This window comes from Ovis canadensis, chromosome 3, assembly GCF_042477335.2.
Source record: "Ovis canadensis isolate MfBH-ARS-UI-01 breed Bighorn chromosome 3, ARS-UI_OviCan_v2, whole genome shotgun sequence".
Classification (NCBI taxonomy): domain Eukaryota; kingdom Metazoa; phylum Chordata; class Mammalia; order Artiodactyla; family Bovidae; genus Ovis; species Ovis canadensis.
Window position 1 is genome coordinate 217,259,259 of NC_091247.1, and position 24,165 is coordinate 217,283,423.

The 24,165-nt window shown below is 44.9% G+C and overlaps 1 protein-coding gene across 1 annotated transcript in view; it reads right to left on the reverse strand.

The window, feature by feature from the left end:
- DYRK4 (dual specificity tyrosine phosphorylation regulated kinase 4) overlaps window positions 1-24,165 on the reverse strand; it is a 48,286-nt gene that overhangs the window by 23,179 nt on the left and 942 nt on the right. The window contains exons 2-6 of the mRNA XM_069586514.1: window positions 16,134-16,227; window positions 4,790-4,870; window positions 3,618-3,734; window positions 2,185-2,326; window positions 511-674 (exon numbers count right to left, since the gene is read on the reverse strand). Coding sequence (XP_069442615.1) covers window positions 511-674; window positions 2,185-2,326; window positions 3,618-3,734; window positions 4,790-4,870; window positions 16,134-16,227 — 598 coding nt within the window. The remainder of the gene's footprint in view (window positions 1-510; window positions 675-2,184; window positions 2,327-3,617; window positions 3,735-4,789; window positions 4,871-16,133; window positions 16,228-24,165) is intronic.

Consider the following 24,165-nt stretch of genomic DNA (forward strand, 5'->3'; position numbering starts at 1 on the left):
TTTCCCGCACCTTTTGGAAACTGAAGGGAGCACTGTGCACGAGGGGACAGTGGGAAAATGTTTTTTGTCTGTTTGCAGGAAATGACCTCCATTATAAAACAGAAAAAGGTGCATGGACTTGTATGGAGGAAACAAACAAAAAAAGGGAATCTTAGAAAGATTGCATTTTAGTCCATGGTCTGGCCTTCCCTATGGGTCCAGGTGGCACTGGAGAGGAACCTGGGAGAGGGAGAATTCATCCAGGATGCAAACCTGTCACCTCTAATACTCTTGAAAATCAACATTCTGTGAACAGAATGCTTTGTGTACTAACTGCATGTTTCTCCCCGTTTTTATACCTGGTATTTCTTTGATTTTAGCACCAAACAGAATCCTTCAGGACACCCAGAATTTCAGATACACTGGCACCAAATGCTGTAATATACCGCACGCTCTTTTCCTTTCCAGACTATCTCTTGTCCCTAAGCCCCAAACCCCAAAGCCAGTTTCCACAAACCCCTGCCCCATCACCTTCATGTAGGAGCCGTGTTCATCATCGAAACTTGTCTTGCTGAATTTTTCCGGAGCCATGTGGAGTTTCTCAGCTTCCAGACCCAAGAACCACAGTTCTGTGTAGCCCAGGATCTCGCTTTGCTCATAAGAAGACAGCTGCTTCTTAAAAAACTTTAGGGCCTCTGTGTGAAAAATACTGCAGATGTTAGTTAAGATGCGGTGATGTGAGGATGTGCCCAGGTTTAGACTAGAGCATCCTTTCCTATTCATGAGCCAGATGGCTCTTTCCTCAACAAGGTGGCTAAGAACCTCACTAAGGACCGTACATCCTGGATCTCACAGGATCTAAGCGGAACAAGGATGGATGTGTCAAAGTGTGGTAATGATTTCAACCAACCAGGAAGAAAACACACCAGAAGGGTAGGGAGGGGGATTTCCCTGGTGGTCCAGCAGTTAAGACTTCACCTTCCAGTGCTGGGGTGCAGGTTCTATCCCTGATCAGGCAGCTAAGATTCCACATGCCTCACAGCCAAAAAAAAACCCAGAACATAAAACAGAAGCAATATTGTAACACATTCAATAAACACTTAAACAAATAAGGAAGCAGAGGGAAGATTTAGTCCCCAAAGAGCTGTGGGTGCAGCAGCGTGGGTAGAAGATTCCAGGAGTCAGCACTGTGTCAACAGAAGTGTATAGTTAAGGCAGAAATCACCCAAGTTCATCTGGCATTGGGCCACACCAAGTCTATCCTGAGAGAGTTCGCAAACTACTATGCCTTCTAGGGAGCAGGCAGATGGCATAAATTCGACTTTCAAGTCCAGGAGGTCTTCCTGCTCAAATCTGCAGAGAGCCAGGAGGTCTCAGTCTGGGAAGGGATATCTGTTGTATCTTATCTGCTATACTGGCCACACTGCATCGGGGGCCGGTGTCTGGTCTGGGGCAGACAGGGTGGGATTCAAGCTTTAAGAGAGACTGTGAGGGGCTTCCCTGGCATGCTTCCATTGCAGGGGGGATGGGGTTCAATCCCTGGTGACAGAATTCAGATTCCATATGCCAACTGATCCCAAAGCAGATATTAGGTAAAACCAACAAGAGCTGAAGCATCAGCTACAATGATGCAAAGCAATACAAAAATACAGCCACTTGGAAACAAACTCTCTCCCCTAAATCTTGGATCAATATGAAATCAAATGTGTAATTACAGAATGTTTGGAAGAAAAAATATATGACTATTTCATATTAAAACAAAGCAATTTGGTGGCATTAAATTGTGTCATATTAAAAAAGAGAGAGAAACAGTGTTAAGAGCAGGTGAACCAGGATGAGGGATGAGGTGGGGGGACATCACGTTCTTTGACGAACTGCTGTAGAGTCAGAGAAGGAACTTCACGAGGAAATGAAGATGTGTGTGAGACCGGGCCTATATATGACGCGCCCAAGTTATCTCTGCTCTTTGTTCTTAATAAACTCGCCCCCTTCTGAAATGCTCTGTGTCTGAAAATTCTTTTCCAACCCTCGCTCAGACTGCCCTGATGTATTCAGTTGGCAAAAAAGTTGGTGTTTTTCCATAACCTCATAGAGGAAAACCCAACCTAATTCTCTGGCCAACCCAGTGCCAGCACAGTAAGTGACAAGGCCCAGCCGGACGTCGTGATCACCCCGCCCCAGCCCGCCGCTGCCCCAGAGCCACACCTGCCGCTGTCAGAGGCACCTTGTGTTTGTGCTTCTTCAGCGGCTTCTCCTCTGCTTTGGCGTCTTGGCTTTTCACGTTCAAAGGGAAGACCGTCTCAGAAGGCTTGAGCTCAGAAGACTTCTGATGGTGAGCTGGACTCTCCTGTTCAGGGAAAGACACTCGCAATCAAGGACTCTCTGGGCCACTTCTGGGTGTCCTAAACTATGGTCCTGACCAAGAATAGCCCTAGCTAGCCAGACTCTGTTTTTTTCTCTCCAGGGAGAAAAATGGTGATTGCAAGACAGTAGGGGGACTTGCCTGGTGGTCCAGCGGTTAAGAATCTGCCTGCCAACGCAGGGGATGAGGGTTCGATCCCTAATCTGGGAAGGTCCCATGTGCCGCAGAGCCTGTGCTCTATAGCCCTGAAGCCACGGCTGCTGACGCCAGTGCACTCAGAGCCTGTGCCTTGCGACAGAAGAAGCCACCACAACGAGAAGACGGAGCCCCACAAGGAAGAGCAGCCCCAGCTTGCCACAACTGAAAAAAGCCCTTGCACAGCATCGAAAACCCAGCACAACCAAAAAATAAATTAATTAAAAAGAAGTGACAGTAGGTTTCCACCATCTTTCTCTCCAAGGAAGGACCCATCTGACTCTCCATATTCCCCGTGAAACTCCTGTACATTACAGTTTGCAGCGGACAACTCCAGGGACATCTTCCTGCAGGAAGGATGGGAATGGTTCTTTCCTACTGACCTGGAGAAGGTCAGTTCCTAACTAGATACAGTGACCTGCCCAAGGGCACAAACACTTGAACATTGGTGCGTATAACAGCTCTTTAACTCGGCACTTCCTCACGTGATCTCATTTGGTCCTTACACAAAACAATTAGGGGACACGGAAGGAAAACCAACATTTTGTGCTGTTTATACATGCTTCTGCCATTAATACACTCGACACTTCACTTTTCAGTGAATCCTCTTGTCAGTCCTGCCATGAGTCTGTTTAATACAGAAAGTCAACGACTTACTGTTCAAGTTTACATTCATTATAAACATTACATTCATCACTTCTCAGCCTTTTGGCTAAGATCAAGTGTAGTATGGGAGTTTCCCAGGTGGCACAGTGGTAAAGAATCTGACTGCAATGCAGGAGACTCAGGAGATGGGGGTTAGATCCCTGGGTCAGGAAGATCCCCTGGAGGAGGCCAGGCAACCCGCTCAAGTATTCCTGCCTGAAGAATCCCATGAACAGAGGAGCCTGGCGGAGTACAGTCCATGGGGCCACAAAGGGTCGGACACATTCATTGTAAAGAAGGTGAACAGGACCGGAACCCAACTCTTCAGCTCAAGATGGTCTTTTCCCTCCATCCTAGACCTCTCTGAACTCGGACTGAAAGCAGAAAGGTCTTTTCACCTGCCTGCCCCAGGCCACACCCACCGCTCCCAACTCACCTGATACAGCAAGGGCTGCTTTAGTGGGAGTTTACTGCCGATGTGTGGGAGGTTCACCATGGTCTTCTTCCCCTTGGTGTCCACGAAAGGCAGTGACGTGAAGCTGGTGTTAGTGTTCTACAGGAGAAGCTGGTAAGTTACAGAAACCTTGGGGGACCCCCTGTTCCAAGCACCCTCCCCAGAGCAAGAACGAGCCAAATCCGAGGCAAAATCTGCCTTTGAAGCTCTTGGAGAGAAAAGTGGAGTGGTCCTGCAGATGGGCTCTGGGTTCAAAGCCCTGCTCCTACACCTTCGAGCTGCAGACCCTGGACAGTCACACTGACCCCTTCTGCAAGCTTCAACTATCTCAGCACTGCCATGGGGATAAAACTGGGACTTACTTCACAAGGCTTCTGTGAGATAAACCAAACAATCTATGTAGAATATTCCAGACACATTAGCCATTATTATTATCATGTCAAGATCTCACCGCCCTGACCAGGGAAAGTTCTTCCTGCTGTACAATACAAACCTTCCTCGGGGCAGTACAAGTGCCCAACTCCTCTAACAAATATATATACTTCTTATGGCCATGCCAGGCAGCATGTGGGATCTTAGTTCCCTGACCAGGGATCAAACCTGGGTCTCCTGTATTGAAAGCTCAGAGTCTTAGCCACTGGACCCCCAAGGAAGTCCTCCAGCTCCTCTACACTACTGACTTGACCTGTCCACCTGGATCCCTGCTCTCCCCAGCATTGACTGATTCATTAGGAGAGAGGTAGTCTGATGTTGGAGCTTCCCAGGTGGCGCTAGTGGTAAAGAAACTGCCTGCCAACAGAGAAGACACAAGAGACGCAGGTTCAATCCCTAGGTTGGGAAGATCCCCTGGAGGAGGCCATGGCAACCCACTCCAGTCTTTCTGCCTGGAGAATCCCATGGACAGAAGACCTGGTGGGCTACAGTCCATAGAGGCGCAGAGAGTCAGACACAACTGAGGTGACTGAGCATGCACGCACACAGTCTGTCAGTGAAGCAACATTTAAAATTGGGCAGAGATGGGGTGTGGTGATGCGGGTAGAGTGTGTTCACCATGCTATGCTGAGTGGTCCAAAAATGCCTGTTAAAGGCCATCCCCCGCCACCCACCTCTCCTCATCCTCTGCTAGGGAAAAGACCTGAAGCATCACTTCCTACCTGATTCAAGAATTGGGTCACCCTGAAGTTCTTGACCTTGAAAGGTGGTTTCTGGATTTGAAGCAAAGGCTTACTCTCAACCTGGACCCAGTGAGAGAGAATTGGAATAACATGTGACTTTGTGTCATCGTCAGTGCCCAGTGCTTATTTTGCTTCATTACAATAAATGGAATACAGACAAAGCCAGCTCTCCTGACCCCCAAGCTGGGAAGAGCTGAGAGAGGCTCAAAGAACAGAATGAATGAGTGAATGAACAAATACCCAAACAAATGATCTTTCCACCAGTGCTCACCCTGAATTGACTTGCCCAAGAGTTTTCACACTTTAAAAAATTTCACAGAATGCTTGCTTCAAATAAAATCTTAACCAGGTGCCTTGGACATGGGAGGACATAAAAGCAGAGCTGCTCTTTCTAAAGAGAAGAAAATTGTCTATGATCTTGCCCAGAACCTCTTTTACCCTCAGAGTGGCTCTGAAGGTACCTTAGCAGAGTGAAAGTGAAAGTGAAGTCGCTCAGTCGTGTCCGACTCTTTGCGACCCGTGGACGGTAGCCCACCAAGCTCCTCCGTCCATGGGATTCCCCAGGCAAGAATACTGGAGTGGGTTGCCATTTCTCTTCACCTTAGCAGAATCTACCAGAATATAGGAGTCTGGACACCAATGACCTGATCAGAGTGTACTTCACCTCTAGAAAGAGGTGGGGTGGGAAAGACCAAATAGCAGAGCTGTGACCCACTAAAGGGCAGTGAGCTCACAGCGCAGGGGTGTGGCATAACACATTTTTGTTTTTTTAGTTATTAAGTCGTGTCTGACCCTGTGACCCCATGAACTATAGCCCACTAGGCTCCACTGTCTATGGGATTTCCCAGGCAAGAATACTGGAGTGGATTGCCATTTCCTTCTTCAGGGGGTCTTCCTGGCTCAGGGCTTCAACCCATGTCTTCTGCATTGGCAGGCAGATTCTTTTACCACTGAGCCACTAGGGAAGCCCAGAATAACAGATCTCAGTTACCTAAAGGTTATGCATTTACTTTAATATTCATTTAAAAAACTATAGCACATTAAACCTGTGATTTGGTGGTTGTTATTATATAGGACAGAACTAACATTTAAGTGAAAAAGGGAGTGTGAGGACGTAGATGTGGCAAAAAGCATGACAGCGGCACCAAAACAACTCAGGTTTAGCAAAGACACATTACAGCTTGAATCTGGGTCCTGCTTTTTAAGCCCACGGCTTCTGTTTCCAGCTCTTTATTCAGTTCAGTTCAGTTCAGTTGCTCAGTCATGTCTGACTCTTTGCAACTCCATGAATCACAGCACACCAGGCCTCCCTGTCCATCACCAACTCCCGGAGTTCACCCAAACTCATGTCCATCGAGTTGGTGATGCCATCCAGGCATCTCATCCTCGGTCATCCCCTTCTCCTCCTGCCTCCAATCCCTCCCAGCATCAGAGTCTTTTCCAATGAGTCAACTCTTCACATGAGGTGGCCAAAGTATTAAAGTTTCAGCTTCAGCATCAGTCCCTCCAATGAACATCCAAGACTGATCTCCTTTAGGATGGACTGGTTGGATCTCCTTGCAGTCCAAGGGGCTCTCAAGAGTCTTCTCCAACACCACAGTTCAAAAGCATTCTTCAGCGCTCAGCTTTCTTCACAGTCCAACTCTCACATCCATACGTGACCACTGGAAAAACCATAGCCTTGACTAGACGGACCTTTGTTGACAAAGTAATATCTCTGCTTTTGAATATGCTATCTAGGTTGGTCATAACTTTCCTTCCAAGGAGTAAGCGTCTTTTAATTTCATGGCTGCAGTCACCATCTGCAGTGATTTTGGAGCCCCCCAAAATAAAGTCTGACACTGTTTCCACTATTTCCCATGAAGTGATGGGACCAGATGCCATAATCTTCATTTTCTGAATGTTGAGCTTTAAGCCAACTTTTTCACTCTCTGCTTTCACTTTCATCAAGAGACTTTTTAGTTCCTCTTCACTTTTCTGCCATAAGGGTGGTGTCATCTGCATATCTGAGGTTATTGATATTTCTCCCAGCAATTTTGATTCCAGCTCATGCTTCTTCCAGCCCAGTGTTTCTCATGATGTCCAAAACTGAGACACAGCCTGTGCCAGACCCACATCCATAAAACTTGGTATCCAGGCCACAGTGAAATAGAAACTGGGTATGATACTTCAATTTAGTATTACCCAGCACAGCTAAGCCCTCCAGAGACTTGTCATGATGAGGACTACTTTAAAAAAACAATTTGGCACAGCATGTGGGATCTTAGTTCCTCATCCAGAGACTGAACCTCTGCCTGCTGCATTGGAAGTGCAGAGTCTTAGCCACTGGACCATCAGAGGAGTCCCCAGTTTAATTTATTATTATTATCTTTTTGCCACACTGTACAGCATTCAGGACCTTGGTTCCCTGACCAAGGATGGAACCCAATGCATCCTGCATTGGGAGTTCAGAGTTCAACCCCTGGACCACCAGGGAAGTCCCTGATGGGACTATTCAGAACAGTCCATCTTGATTTCCTAGAAAAGGGACATAGTCTAAAGAAGTGGGGGCTACATAAAGCATGGACCATGATGCTATCTGAGCAAAAACTGCAGTTGCAAATCTGAGTCCCAACTTTTCACCAAATAACTTTGTGGGGATTAGCCATCAACAATGGTGACAGTTGGCTTTGAGGATGAGCTGGGGAGAAGACTGGACAAATTAAAAGAACATTACAAGGGCTTTCCTTGTGGCTCAGTGGTAAAGAATCTGCTTGCCTCCCCAGGAGACACAGTTCAATCCCTGATGCAAGAAGATCCCACATGCCTCAGAGCAACTAAGCCCAAGCACCACAACTACTGAGCCAGCACTCTAGAGCCTGGGAACTGCAGCTACTGAAGCCTGAGTGCCTTAGAGCCCATGCTCTGCGACAAGAGAAGCCACTGCGATGAGAAGCCACCCACCGAAACGAGAGAGAAGCCTGTTCAGCAGTGAAGACCCAGCGCAGAGAAAAACAAACCAATAAAACTATCTTTCAAAGTACATTACAAAACACAACCAAAACCAAATGCCAAACAAAAAGCATGGGCAGTGAGGGACAGCAAAGCAGAAAGTGACCGCTGTGGATGCAGTCCATCCAGGAAGATGTCCATCCAGCAGGTGGCTCTTGGAAGGGGTGTGGCTTGACCTGAGCCTTCATTGGAAGGGAGGGTATGGAACATGCTCATTGGGTGAAAAAAACAGAATCTGGGCATGCTCTGAAGGTCTTCACGGCTCACGCTGGTTAAGCTGGAGCAGAGGGTGGCCTGTGGAAGGCACTGAATAGCCAAGTTAAGACACTTGATCGTTATCTTAAGGAGACGGAACTAAATGTAATGTGATATCCTGGGTGGGATCCTGCAACAGACCAAGGATGTAAGGTAAAAAAAAAAAAAAAAAACAAGGAAATCTGCTCCAAGTATGGATGGAGTTTTGTTAATAATGCATCAATATTGGCTCCCTGTTGTGACTACGTACTATAAGAATATAAGATAATAATAGGGGAACAGACATGGGGTATGGAGTGGTACAGGGGAACTCTGTACTGTCTGCTTAATTTGTCAGAAAATGTAAAACTGCTCTTTAAAAAGGCTATTAATAAAACACCCAAAATCTCTGAGGGGAGTGACAATATCAGAAGGACTGTTACCTAGGACACAATAAAAGCTTGTTACATGTGATCCACAGGACAGTCAGGTCAATGTGTGGAATATAGAGGGAAGTCGTTTCTGGGATAATAAAAGGAAGGATTTTCTAAAGTCTAGAGCTCATGAGCTAGTGAGCGCCCCATCACTGGAAGGACAGAGTCCCCCTGGTGAGCATTTGTGAGAAATTTGCACGGACTTGGGGTTGGCTGGGTAGGTGTAACCTCCAAAATTCCAATCTGTCTATAAGATTCATTCAAGTGACCGCTGGGAGTGTGTCTTAAAGCAATCCTTCATCTTTCTGTGGAACCAAGACTCAGAACCGCTGCACAGAAGAGGGCTTCTCAATCTTTGTCACAGTACACCACACATAAAAAATGATATTTGCAAGACAAGCCAGGTAAAGAGAGGAGGCAGGTCACAGATGCCATCCACCACGGGTTCCAGCTGCTCCAGGCCTGACCACCCTGAGGACCGCTGGCATCTCTATACACCTGCACCCACTCACAGGACCAGCAGGTTGCACAAATATATGAACTTCCTGCTTGTTTGTCTCTGGAAGTTTCCCCAAGAGGCACCCGTCGCCCATGACAACCCTCATTGCACCGCAGCATCCCCAAGAGGTCGGAAGAAGAGCGTGTGATCACCTGCATCCACCAGGGCAAATAGAAACTTTCCTTTAAGACTATGAGCTTAATGCATTATTCTGTGGCCTCTTACTGATCTCTGAGCCAATATAACAGGAGTCTCTAACAGTCCTGAACTCTGAGTCCAGATTAGGAATCTGCAGTGTAAAACAGATTTTATTCAAAGGGTATATGGCATTGGAGAGGATTCCTGTGTTGTTTGAGACCTGGGCCCTGGCAGGTGGCTGGAGAAAGCCTCTGGAGGGGTATGGGGTGGAAGATATAAAGATGGGACCTTGGAGAAGGCCATCAGGCAGTTTTCAGGACCTCCTCTTATTCCATCAAAGCTCTAGGAGGCCTGCTCAACAGCCAAAACTTATCTTTGAGACTCCCTTATTTCCCAAATGTTTCATATGAACACAGGCTGCTTTTATAATTTAAAAATACCACTCTTGGTAAATTGGTGCAACCAATGTGGAAAATAGTTGGGAGGCTCTCAAAAAGCTAAAAACAGAATTAACATATGACCCAGCAATTCCACTCCTGGGTATTTATCCCCAAAAACAAAAACATGAATTCAAAAAGATACATGCACCCCAGCATTTATAGCAACATTACTCACAATAGCCAAGACATGGAAACAACCAAAGTGCCTATCAAGAGATAAATGGATTAAGAAGAAGTGGCAAACATATGCATGGAATACTACCCAGCCACTTAAAAAGAATAACATTTTGCCACTTGCAGCAACATGAATGGATTTGGAGGTCGTTACACTAGGTGAAGGCAAACAGTGTTTTCTGAGTACCAATGTGCTGTGCTGAGTTGTTCAGTCATGTGAGACTCCTTATGACCCCAGGGACTGTAGCCCACCAGGCTGCTCTGGCCATGGAGCTCTCCAGGAAAGAATACTGGAGTCAGTTGCCATTTCCTATTCCAGGTATCGGCTGCACATATAACTGTTCAAACTACTGCACAATTGTACTCATCTCACATGCTAGCAAAGTAATGATCAAAATTCTCCAAGCCAGACTTCAACAGTCAGTGAACCATGAACTTCCATACGTTCAAGCTGGATTTAGAAGAGGCAGAGGTACCAGAGATCAAATTGCCAATATCTGTTGGATAGTGGAAAAAGCAAGAGAGTTCCAGAAAAACATCTACTTCTGCTTTATTGACTATGCCAAAGCCTTTGACTGTGTGGATCACAATAAACTGTGGAAAACTCTGAAAGAGATGGGAATACCAGACCACCTTAACTGCCTCCTGAGAAATCTGTATGTAGGTCAAGAAGCAACAGTTAGAACTGGACATGGAACAACAGACTGGTTCCAAATAGGAAAAAGAGTACATCAAGACTATATTGTCACCCTGCTTATTTAACTTCTATACAGAGTACATCATGTGAAATGCCAGGCTGGAAGAAGCACAAGCTGGAATCAAGATTGCTGGGAGAAAAATCAATAACCTCAGATATGCAGATGACACCACCCTTATGGCAGAAAGCGAAGAAGAACTGAGAGCCTCTTGATGAAAGTGAAAGTAGAGAGTGAAAAAGTTGGCTTAAAGCTCAACATTCAGAAAACGAAGATCATGGCATCTGGTCCCATCACTTCATGGGAAGCAGATGGGAAGAAAAGTGGAAACAGTGGAAACAGTGTCAGACTTTATTTTGGGGGGCTCCAAAATCACTGCAGATGGTGACTGCAGCCATGAAATTAAAAGACGCTTACTCCTTGGAAGGAAAGTTATGACCAACCTAGATAGCATATTCAAAAGCAGAGATATTACTTTGCCAACAAAGGTCAGTCTAGTCAAAGCTATGGTCTTTCCAGTGGTCATGTATGGATGTAAGGGTTGGACTATAAAGAAATCTGAGTGCTGAAAAACTGATGCTTTTGAACTGTGGTGTTGGAGAAGACTATTGAGAGTCCCTTGGACTGCAAGGAGATCCAACCAGTCCATCCTAAAGGAGATCAGTTCCAAATATTCATTGGAAGGACTGATGCTGAAGCTAAAATTCCAATACTTTGGCCACCTGATGGGAAGAACTGACTCATTGGAAAAGACCCTGATGCTGGGAAAGATTGAAGGCAGGAGGAGAAGGGGACGGCAGAGGATGAGATGGTTGGATGGCATCACTGACTTGATGGACATGAATGTGAGCAAGCTCCGGGAGCTGGTGATGGACAGGGAAGCCTGGTGTGCTGCAGCCCACGGGGTTGCGAGTCAGAAACGACTGAGCGACTAAACTGATGATAACTGGCAAAGGATTAGTAAATACTTTAAATAGTTTTTATGTATTAAATAAATACATGTATATTTTATTTCTATTTTATTCACATGTTTTATATATTATATATAAATAGTCTACAAATCAGTAAGAAAAAGACAACACAAAAGAAAAATTTAAGCAAAATCAGGCACAGCCAGGCACTCCACAGAAGAAGAAACACCAACGGCCAATAAACATATGAAGAGAGAGAGGTTCAATCTCATGATAATCATCAAAATGCAAATTAAAATAGAAGAAAATATTGTCATGTCTTCTAAACTGGCAAACTAAGAAGCCACACTGTAGCAAGGAATAAAAAGGGTGTGTACCAGCAGAAACGTGTACATCCTACAAGAGGCCAGGTACATTCATGCTGATGCTTTAGAAAATATTGGTGTCATCTGGTAAAGTGAGGCATTCACATACCCTGGCACCCAGCAAACCCCTCCTAAATTCACGCTCTAGAAACCCCTGCATGTATGCACCAGGAAGACATGCAGTGTTTTTACTGGCAAAAACATAAGGGAAAAAACACTCACCCATCAAAACTGATAGGAAGTGCAGTACACCCAATACCACTGAATATGGCAGTGAAATTGATCCATAAACAGGTTCCCAAGAACAATATTCACATATCGAAAGGTCAGGCACAGGCACTGATCAATCAGTGTGACGACCTGATCAATCCAAGTGAAACCAGTCAAACGCTGTCCAGTGTTTGTGAGTACGGAGCTACAAAGTGTGCTTTAAGAGAAGACTGAGCAGTACCATTCAAGACATATAAAAGCATGCAAAATTAAACAATACACGGTTAATGGAATGATAAATGTAAAACTCAAAAGACTGGTTATCTCAGGGAGGTCAACGGACAGGGTGAAATAAGATGGGGAGGGACACACAGGGGCCATCTTTCTTAAACTGTGCGTTGGAAACATGCAAAAGTGCCTACTGTATACTATCCTTTAGACCTGACACATATACTTAGAATTTCTTTTTATTATGATTTTTTTAAAGATTTTTTGATGTGAGCCATTTTAAAGGTCTTTATTGAATCTGTTACCATGTTGTATCTGTTTTATGTTTTGTTTTGTGTTTTGAGCCACAAGGCATGGTGGGATCTTGGCTCTCTGACAAGGGATCATCCCTGCACCCCCTGTATTGGAAGGTGAAGTTTCAACCACTGGACCACCAGGGAAATCCCTGAATATTCTTTTATACATACTCAACATTTAATAATAAAAAGCATGAATGAATTATAGAATAAAACCTGAATTCTTATTTCAGCCTTTATTAGCAGAATTACTTTATCTGGTAACTTGCTTAATCTCTTTAGTTCTTAGTTTCCTCCCCTGTAAAATGGGGGTGCTGACTTGCTCAATGTTGTTGAGAAAAGAAAATACAGAAACACATATGAGGTTGGGGCTGTATTTCTAACATCAACTCATCCCACCTCCAATGTCAAGCAGATGGACGCTAATTTTCATGGCCTGAAGAAGTATTCAACAGGAGTTATCTACCTGCTCTGATTAATTCTGGTACTCAGAAACATGCCTCCATGCCTGCTTGCCCCATGTCCTTGTCGCAGCAATGGAAAGTAAACTCCAATCTTTGACCTCCTCTCTCCCCAGATTGAGAGCACCCTGGGAATGCAAATCAAAACCACTGGTACTTACTAAGTAGATCTCAGGAGGAAGAGTGGGGTTCTAGGAGAAAAATGGGAAACAGCAAGTAAGCACTGTACTTCAGAACCCCAAGTCCACCCAAACACAGATATTATGTTGTGTGATGTGCTGATGTTTCATGGAACCATCAATTCTAGATTGGCTGCTTATGGTTATATTCAAAGTTCACCCCATAAAAAAAAATCAGTTCACTCCATAAATATGAGTTCACTCCATAAATAATGGTGAAAGTGAAAGTGTTAGTCACTTAGTCATGTCCGACTCTGTGACCCCATGGGCTGTATCCCACCAGGTTCCTATGTCCGTGGGGTTTTCTAGGCAAGAATACTGGAGTGGGTTGCCATGTCCTCCTCCAGGGGATCTTCCTGACCCAGGGATGGAACTCGCATCTCCTGCAGCCCCGGCATTGCAGGTGGATACTTTACCACTGAGCCACAGGGACAGCCCAAGGGTAGAAGAGAAGTAACAGAATGGGTGCCTACTCTCCCAAGGCTCAGCACGTGTGCTGAGATACTCTGTGGCACCCAATCACTTGTCTGGGAAACTGCAGTTAGCAGAGCTCCCTTGCCCACGCCTCTCCCAGGTAAGTCCCCTGGGACGGCCCCACCTGAGAGCCCAGAGTTCTGAATCTGCTCCAGTCCCAGCAGTGGCTGTGAGCTTGTTTTCTTTGAAAGGAATGGACATGAGTTTGAGTAAACTTCAAGAGTTGGTAATAGACAGGGAGGCCTGGCGTGCTGCAGTCCATGGGGTTGCAAAGAGTCAGACACAACTGAGCGACTGAACTGAACTGATTACTATCTAGAGCATCACCCATTTCTCAAAGACAGCTGAAATCAATTTTCTAAAAAAAATTATTGGATTATAGTTGATTTACAGTGTGTTAGTTTCAGGTGTACAGCAAAGTGATTCAGTTATACATATATTACATATTATATATAAACTTGGTTGCTTCCCTGGTGGCTCAGATGGTAAAGCGTCTGTCTACAGTGCGGGAGACCCGGGTTCGAGCCCTGGGTTGGGAAGATCCCCTGGAGAAGGAAATGGCAATCCACTCCAGGACTACAGAGAAGTGATTCAGTTATACATATATTACATATCATATGTGAACTTACCTTTACACATATACATATATTCATTCTTTTCAGTTTCCTTTTACATACATTCTTTTCTCATATAGGTTATCACAGAATATTGAGTAGAGTTCACTGCGCTATATAGTAGGTCCTTTCTGGTTATCTATCTTATGTATAGCAGTGTCTGTAATTAATCCCAAGCTCCTGATTTATCCCTCCCCCCTCCACATTGTCTGAATTCAATTTGAAAAGCCACATTTTAAAAAACTCTCTTGACTGAAATATTATCAAGATCCACATTGAAAAATACTTACATATTAAATTATTATAATGCTACCTTTATAACATAATATTAAATATCATGAAATAAATATAAATTATTATTAGTTTATTTAAATATGTGAATCTTTTCAAGACTTGTTCGCATCAGTTGTTAGGCTACCTTTATAAGTTATAAATTTAAATAGTACTTTTAAATGATGCTGTCAATCTGTGAGTTAACAAATGACAACATATGTGAATTTATCTCGAATGTGATTTTTTATTTTATTTTTTGACTGTAATTGCAGCAGAATTTTCTTTCCTTAAAATTAATTTAAATAAATATGTGAAGAAACATATAACAGAGTTGCCATTACTCATCAAAGAGGCATGGGATAGGCTTGTTAAGAATAAGGGTTTGAATTTTATCTTCCACTCACTCGTTTATGGCCATGAAACTTACCTGAATTAACTGAGTTAACTTCACCTGAATCTTAGTTTCCTGGTCTGTAAAATGGAGACAATAACAGTACTGGCCACTAAGATTTCTTGGGAGCTATCTAAACACTCAACAAGCTAAATACTCAAGCAGCTAAAACAAAAAATGTAAACTGCAAAACTCACGACGATTTTGCCAAAGTAAAATCACAACCAAGATCATTCTGTTTGCATATTTTAAAATGTGAACAGAATGTTACCTTTCTTATAATGTCATATTTGCTGTAGATTTACTATTTCAAATATGTTATATTAATTTTTGTTTTATCAAAGGAGATGTTTCGGTATTCATAAATCTTTTGCAAATGTATACACTGCAAGATGTTTTTTGTTGTCCATGATAATAGTATGGGTAGGGATGGGGAACAATGGATTTTCCATTAGGGTATAATTTTATGAAGTATAATCCCAAGGGAGGAAGGCCAAGGTTAAATCTGGAAAACTGCTTGGAGGAGGGGGCCTAAAAGTAAGAAGGAGGTAGTGATGGCCTGCAGAGGAGTTTTCACTAGGCCTTGGGTAGCTGCTGGACTCGCTCTTCCCACTCAGTGATGCAGGCAGGGTTCAGGAAGTCAAACCAGAATTCTCTGGGATAAAGTCTGCTGCAAATTTTTCAGAAAGATCCCAGGCAGAACGACCTTGTGAGTAAGTGATAAAATCCATACTAAAGGCATTAGATTAGAAAATACACCTGAGGTTTAGAAGCTGACCTTACAGAGGGCAGGCACAGTGTCACCGCATCACAGTATTGGTGCCGTGGCATTTTGCTAGCTTTCGAGGCAGAGTAAAACAAAAAAAACAGCATGACCGTGCTAGGAAAAACAGAAACAGACCTTTTCTGAAACAGTTCTTGGCTATTTGATCAAAACCAGGACACTTCCAGTGCTGAGCCCAGATAAACAGGGCAGGGCTGCAATCCACGGGGTTGCAAAGAATTGGACACGACTTAGTGACTAAACAAGAACAACACACAGAGCAGAATAAAAGGTGCTTCGGAAGCGACATTAACCCAGGATTCCTTACATGCAGGTCCCCTGTTAGATTATTATCCTGAAGTCCTCAAGTTCAAGAAACCATACACTGGCCATCCAGCTTGTTTTCCCTCTGGCCCACCCAGACCTGGCTCTGCCCCTTCCCTTCCCCCTGTCACCACAGATGCTTGGGGCACAACAGTCCCACTGGGTCCTGAGTCCCCAAAACTTCACAACAAAACCTTTCTTCTCCCAAATGAAATGCAAGGGTCCTTACCTTCACAGAGGTGAGATTTTGTTTCTTTGTTGCTTTCAAAATTGGGAAGGATGTCAAACTGCCTTTCCTTGGCTTTTTAGCATCCATTTCAGTCCTGCAGAAGGAGACAAAAAGATAAACCAGTATTAGAAGTAAAACACAGCAAGTGCCCTACACACGAACCTTCAAGTTGCGAATTCTCAAAGATGCAAACGTGTGTTCACACGTCCAATCACGGAAGTTAGTTCACATGTCTGGTGTCCATTGTCACATGCATGCAGCCTCTAGAGTTGGGTGTGCTTTCATGTACTTTACCTTACAGGCCTGTTGCTATACAACATGAGAGCCTTACTAATGAAGATCTGATGGAATTGGAGGCCCAGGGAAAGGACAAATGTAGACAAGAGGGAGATGAACAAGCTGAAGAACAGAAGAGATACGCGACGCAGGAGATGACAAAGGGACTGTCTTTATTTCAGGAGGCACGGTTAGTTTTGGGGGGCTTAGGACCTGAATGTCAAACAGAGCACAAAGGCTGCAGCAGCCGTTCAGAACAAAGTCCAGAGCTACCGCACCATCCATGATGAGAAAAAAAGCTACTTCCCAGAGGTCACTGGATCGTTTTTCCAAGAGGGGTGATAGAACTGAATCTGACAAGGAACCAGAAGTTGTGCTGTCAACATCAGGCGCGAGTGAGCTGGCAGCTTGCCCTCCGTCTCCTGTTGCTGACCATCCTTCAGCTCCACGCTCTCCCCCCTCCTCTGCCTCCTCCAGTCAGTAACTCTTCTTGCCTGGTCACTCGATGCCAGCCCCTGTGTGCCAGCTGTTGTGTTGTCCTATTGTACTTTTCAAAGCACTGTACTGCAAGCTTAGAAATGTTTTATTTACTTTTTGTTTGCCTTTTATGTGTTATTTGTACGAAAATATCATAAAGCTATTGCAGTGTAGTACTATATAGTCGTTTGTGTTAGTTGGTGCCTAGGCTCACTTTGCTGGACTTACAAATAGGTTGGACTTAGCGAACGCGCTCTCAGAAGGCAACTTGTTTGTATGTAGGGGACTGACTCTGTAAGTAATGGTCCCCACCCCAGGATGGGAAGGATGCCGGGCAGCCTTGGAGAAGAGAAGGTGGCAGGTCTAATTATGGCTGAGGCACCACTGTTCCTCTTGTCTCCCTTCTGGTGGCCTACGTGGACACTGGATAACCTTACGTGTTCACGCAGAAGGAGACCAGGGCCAAGGCAGGACGAGGAGCTAGGAAGGAGGTTAGCAGCTCAGGACATCAAGCAAAAAGCCCCACCTCTGTCTGCTGACTGCAGAGTAAACCATTCTCCAGCCGCCAGCATCTTTCCCCCTAAAATAGGGACCTCCTCATTAGCTTAAGTGATCCACTCTTCTTCTGGATTCACTGGGTCACATTTGCACCTTCTTCCTTCCAAGCACAACTCCCTAAATAATTAACTCATGGCAAGATGAAAAACTAACTCCCATAAGCTTATGGACTCTAGATAAAGTGGTGACTTGAGGAAATGGATGATCGAGTCTTAGAGGGTTCTCACGCCATCATCAACCTTCTGTCACGTCAGCAGACCTCCGCTGAGACTCCACTCCATCTCTTGGAAGCCCCCTTTCCAGCCCCTCACTCTAGCAAGAGCAAAGGGAGTTAAGAATCCACAGAATAGGAGCAGATCAGGCACCAAAGCAAATGTTATCACAGCTTCTGCAAACCACACCAGCCATGAGTTCTTGAAGTGTTAGTCACTCAGTCGTGTCCAACTTTTTGTGACCCCATGGACTGACTGCAGCCCACCAGGCTCCCCTACCCATGCAGTTCTCCAGGCAAGAATCCTGGAGTGGGTTGCCATTTCCTTGTCCAGAGATCGAACTTGGGTCTCCCACATTGCAGGCAGTTTCTTTACCATCTGAGCCACCAGGGAATAAGCTCTTGGGGACACGCTAATAGGCGGTGACAGCACCATGACTGAGAAGTTATTCAGAGGAATACTGCTTTGAGAACTGAGATTTTAAGTTCCTATTATTTTTCATGGGTCAGAGTTTTCCTGCTTCTACAGCCCATCACTATCTCCTTTCTCTGGATTTCAACACTTTTGTCTATAGAGATCATTTTGTCACTTGGTCAACAGTGTTAGTGTTAATTATCATGTGTTAGTGCTAGTGCTAAGTCGATTCAGTTATGTCTGACTCTTCACGTTCTTATGAACCATAGCCCACCAGGCTCCTCTGTCTATGGGATTCTCCAGGCAAAAAACACTGGAGTGGGTTGCCATTTATGTATCTGTTTGTATCTTGCAAATCTCCTGGGGACAGAAATGGTGAACTGGTATTTTATGTTTTATATTTATCATGGGGACAAGGACAGCAGCTTGCATTTGAAATCTCTTGGTACAAATTTGCTGAAAGGAAAGACATCTAAAACAGCTTAGGTTAATTTATCTGAAATGTTCAGATCGCCGTGTGCCAGATATTGTGCCAAGCATAGAAGAATCACATATAATAAACCAGAATCCTTGCTTTTAAGAGTTCAGAATCTGGTGGGCAAGACAGACTGCAAACAGTGGCACCGCATTATTGCAAGCATAACAATCTTATACATAATGTTTCCTCTATGTATGAAAGTGGAAGTGTTAGTCACTCAGTCCTGTCCAACTCTTTCTGACCCCGCCAGGCTAACCTGTCCCTGGAATTTCCCAGGCAAGTATACTAGAGTGGGTTGCCATTCCCTTCTCCAGGGGGTCTTCCTGACCCAGGGATCAAACCCATGTCCACTGCATTAGCAGGCAGGGTGCTTACCACTGAGCTACCAAGGAAGCCTTTATCTATCTAGACCGAACTTCAAAGCCCAGAAAGAAAATAGATTTTTTGAGATTCGTCTGTTGTAATTTCAGGATTTCTACTGCAGTAGATCTTTCTGCCCGGGGACCACATTCAGGGCAGAGACTGTGGCAAGATATAACTTTCAGGGAGTCCCTTTACAGTTTTGGGAACAGGAGATGGTGTATTTAACATGCTGCTTCTGCCAAAGAGAAATCCTTAGCTTCTATGCAATTCTCCCTGATACTTTCCATAGTCCACAGATTCACAGATGCTTAAGAGCTGGAAGAATTTTTAGAAGCTATCCCCCCCACTCATCCCACCACTGGTGTGAATAACCTTCTCAAGAGGATTCCAAGTAACCACTCATCTCTGCTTGAATATTTCTGGAACAGAACTCACTGTTTTCCCAGGCAACCCATTTCACATCCAGCTGTTAACCTTCACATGGTTGGACCTCCATCAATGTCAATTGGAGAAAATGATCTTGAACAGCATCCTCTGCTGACACCTGTTCTCTGCAGATACCTATTCCCTGCTGACAGCTGTTCTCCTCTGCTGACACCTGTTCTCTTCCGCTGACACCTGTTCTCTGCTGACAGCTGTTGATACCTGTTCGTCTCCGACATCTGTTCTCTGGATGACACCTTTTCTCCTCCGCTGATACCTATTCTCCTCTGTAGATACTTGTTCTCCTCCTCTGACACCTGTTCTCTGCTGACACCTGTTCTCCTCCACTGACACCTGTTCTCTGCTGACACCTGTTCTTCTCCACTGATACCTGTTCTCCTCTGCTGACACCTGTTCTCTGCTGACACCTATTTTCCTCCGCTGACACCTGTTCTCTGCTGACACCTGTTCTCCTCCACTGACACCTGTTCTCCTCCATTGATACCTGTTCTCTGCTGACACCTGTTCTCTGCTGACACCTGTTCTCCTCCACTGACACCTGTTCTCCTCTGCTGACACCTGTTCTCCTCTGCTGACACCTGTTCTGTGCTGACACCTGTTTTCCTCCACTGACACCTGTTCTCTGCTGACACCTGTTCTCCTCCACTGACACCTGTTCTCCTCCACTGATACCTGTTCTCTGCTGACACATGTTCTCTGTTGATACCTGTTCTCCTCCACTGACACCTGTTCTCCTCCGCTGACACCTGTTCTCCTCCGCTGACACCTGTTCTGTGCTGACACCTGTTCTCCTCCACTGACATCTGTTCTCTGCTGATATCTGTTCTCCTCCACTGACACCTGTTCTCCTCTGCTGACAACAGCCTGTTCTCTGCTAACACCTGTTCTCCTCCACTGACACATGTTCTCCTCCGCTGACATCTGTTCTCTGCTGACACCTGTTCTCCTCTGCTGATGCCTGTTCTCCTCCGCTGATATCTGTTCTCCTCCACTGACATCTGTTCTTCTCCAATGACACCTGTTCTCCTCTTCTGACACCTGTTCTCTGCTGATACCTGTTCTCCTCCACTGACATCTGTTCTCTTCCACTGACACCTGTTCTCCTACACTGACACCTGTTCTCCTCCGCTGACACCTGTTCTCTGCTGACACGTGTTCTCCTCTGCTGATACCTGTTCTCTGCTGACACCTGTTCTCCTCTACTGACATCTGTTCTCCACCGACACCTGTTCTCCTACACTGACACCTGTTCTCTGCTGATACCTGTTCTCCTCTGCTGACACCTGTTCTCTGCTGACACCTGTTCTCCTACACTGACACCTGTTCTCTGCTGATACCTGTTCTCCTCTGCTGACACCTGTTCTCTGCTGACACCTGTTCTCCTACACTGACACCTGTTCTCTGCTGACACCTGTTCTCCTACACTGACACCTGTTCTCTGCTGACACCTGTTCTCCTACACTGACACCTGTTCTCTGCTGATACCTGTTCTCCTCTGCTGACACCTATTCTTCTCTGCTGACATCTGTTCTCCTCTACAGTGCTACAAAGAGCACACTCACCCCCTCTTCTACTCAAGAGCTCTTCAATATTCAAAACTGTGGCTTTTTGCTTCCCAGCACCTGCTCATCTTCAGGCATCTGTGCTTTTACATCAAATCCTTCCTCATTTGATAAGAGTATCCAGGCAGGATAGAGAAAGCCTGGACTAAAAATGACCTCCCTTAAAAAGCCTACCATTTGCTGGAATTAATGTTCTCTTCTAATCAACACTTTGTTGGGCAGCCAGAATTTTGCATCCCTCACCAGGTGACTGATTTTTTTCATTTTTCTTTTTAATTGGGGGATAATCATTTGACCATATTGTGCAGGTTTCTGCCTTGTATCAACATGGTCACTGATCTTCAATTAAAGCAGACAAAACCAGTACTGGCTTTTTTCAGCTGTTACAACACATTCATGTTGGGTCTGTGGCCAGCACTGGTTCTCCACACGCTGAGAAGTGTGCATTACAGTTCAGGTGCTGGCAACAACAGCAGTTGGAAAGTGGCTGACATGCCAGAATCCCTTCACATTTATCATCATCCTCTTTGATAAGGTCCAAAACAGAGAAGGGAACTAACAGACTTGAGTCTCAGAACCAACTTGGCAGAGTCCATGTTTGGAGAATTCCTTAGAACACCTAGATTTTATGTACCTACATGTAGACAATTAAATCCCTCAAGCAAGACCGGTGACTGAGGACACTTCCACTGCTCTTTTGTAGTCTGAACTTCCTGTTTAAACAGCCTCACACTTTCGCCAAGTCTCCATTTAAGCCTGAACAGTGAAACCTGAGTTAATAACATTGTTGATCATCAGTCATCCAAAACAGGTCAAAGGGGCCGCAGGTTACTTGAGCCCTGAATTGGCTGATGGAACATTTCCAATAGCACAAGTTAATTACAGACTTTAAAAAAATCCCAAATTTGCACTGTTCATCTCCTTCTAAAAAAAAACTTTGCTAAGCCTGGGAATCACCCCCGAGTGGCAGATGTCCCCTAATAGGATGGCAGGCACGTGGGCTGCTCAGAAGAGGTGGGTATCAGCCAGAGATCCCTGGACATGAGCTGTGGGGTTGTGGGCCCACTTTTTATGACCAAGTCAGATGAGATGTGTGGTGAAGACAAGAAAGGGAGCAGCTCACACAGCTCGATATCAAATAAACAAAGCACCCAATCAAAAATGAGCGGAAGACCTAAATAGACATTTTTTTCCAAAATAAGAGATATAGATGGCCAAGAGACACATGAAAAATGCTCAACACTACTAATTATTAGAGAAATGCAAATCAAAACCAAAATGAGATATCACCTCACCCTGGTCAGAGAATGGCCATCATCAAAAATCTACAAACAATAAAGGCTGGAAAGGGTGTGAAGAAGAAGGAACCCTCCTACACTCCTGGGGGGAATGTAAGTTGATGTAGCCACTATGGAGAACAGTGTGGAGGTTCCTTAAAAAACTAAAAACAAAACTACCATATGATCCAGCAATCCCACTCCTGGGCATGTTGCCTATTGAAAACTATAATTCCAAAAGATAGATGCCCCAGTGTTTGTTCACTGCAGTGCTATTTATGATAGCCAAGACATGGAACCAACCTAAATGTCCACCAACAGATGAACGGATAAGAATGTGGCACACAGAGAGTGGAATATTACTCAGCCATGAAAAGGAATGAAACTGTGCCATTTGCAGAAACATGAGTGGACCTAGAGACTGTCACTCAGTGAAGTAAGTCAGAAAGAGAAAAACAAATATTATATATTAACATATATGTGGAATTGAGAAAAATGGTACAGATGAACCGAATTGCAAAGCAGAAAGAGAGATACAGATGTAGAGAGCAAACATATGGATACCAAGGGAGAATAGAAGGGTGGGACGAATTGGAAGATTGGGATTGACACGTATACACTATTGATACTAATAGGCATCACTGACTCGATGGACGTGAGCCTGAGTGAACTCCGGGAGTTGGTGATGGACAGGGAGGCCTGGCGTGCTGAGATTCATGGGGTCGCAAAGAGTCGGACACGACTGAGCGACTGAACTAAACTGAACTGAATGAGAACCTACTGCATAGCCCAGGGAACTCTACTCAGTGCTCTGCAGTGACCTAAATTGGAAGGAAATCCAAGGAAGAGGGAATATATGTATACATGTGGCTGACTCACTTTGCTGCACAGCAGAAAGTAATACAACATTGTAAAGCAACTATACGCCAATGAAATTTTTCTAAAAAAAAAGAAAAGAAAGGGAGAAGAAAGCTCTGGGCCCCAAGGTATTGGGGTCAGGTCTAGAAACATGTCCAGTAGGTCTTATGAGTTCTCTAAAACCCACCTCTCCCCATCCTGCACTCAGTCCAAGCCAGTGATGCAACATTATCTTAATGGAAAAGTATAACATATTGCTTAGGGCTGTGGGGGTACAGATTTGTTAATCTACACACCTGGGCCAACGGGAGAAGCTCCAATCAGAAGAAAGCAGTTGATAATCAGGAGGCCTTGGGCAAGTCACTTAGCTTTTCTCAATAAGAAAATGGGAATAAAAATTCGACTCTCCTCACACCCAAAATTTTTAAGAGCAGTTAGTGAGACTTTCAAAGAGCATTATACAAAAGGTAGTAAGTCTATAAGGAAGCAATTAAAATAGTGCACATTTAAGGTTTTTAGCTTAAGAAATACATGTCAGAGGTACACACGGCTAAATTTAAAATGGATAAGCAACAAGGATCTACTGTATAGCACATGGAACTCTGCTCAATGTTATGTGGCAGCCTGGATGGGAGGGGAGTTGGAGGAGAATGGACACCTGTGTATGTATGGCTGGGTCCCTTCCCTGTTCACCTGGAACTACCACAACATTGCTTGTTTACTGGCCATACCCAGGTCTCCCACACTGCAGGTGGATTCTTTACCAACTGAGCCACCAGGGAAGCCCAGGAATACTGGAGTGGGTAGCCTACCCCTTCTCCAGGGGATCATCCCAACCCCAGGAATCGAACTGGGGTCTCTTGCATTGCAGGCGGATTCTTTACCAGCTGAGCTACCAGTTCAGTTCAGTTCAGTCGCTCAGTTGTGTCCAACTCTTTGCGACCCCATGAATCACAGCACACAGGCCTCCCTGTCCATCACCAACTCCCAGAGTTCACTCAGACTCACGTCCATCGAGTTAGTGATGCCATCCAGCCATCTCATCCTCGGTCGTCCCCTTCTCCTCCTGCCCCCAATCCCTCCCAGCATCACAGTCTTTTCCAATGAGTCAAC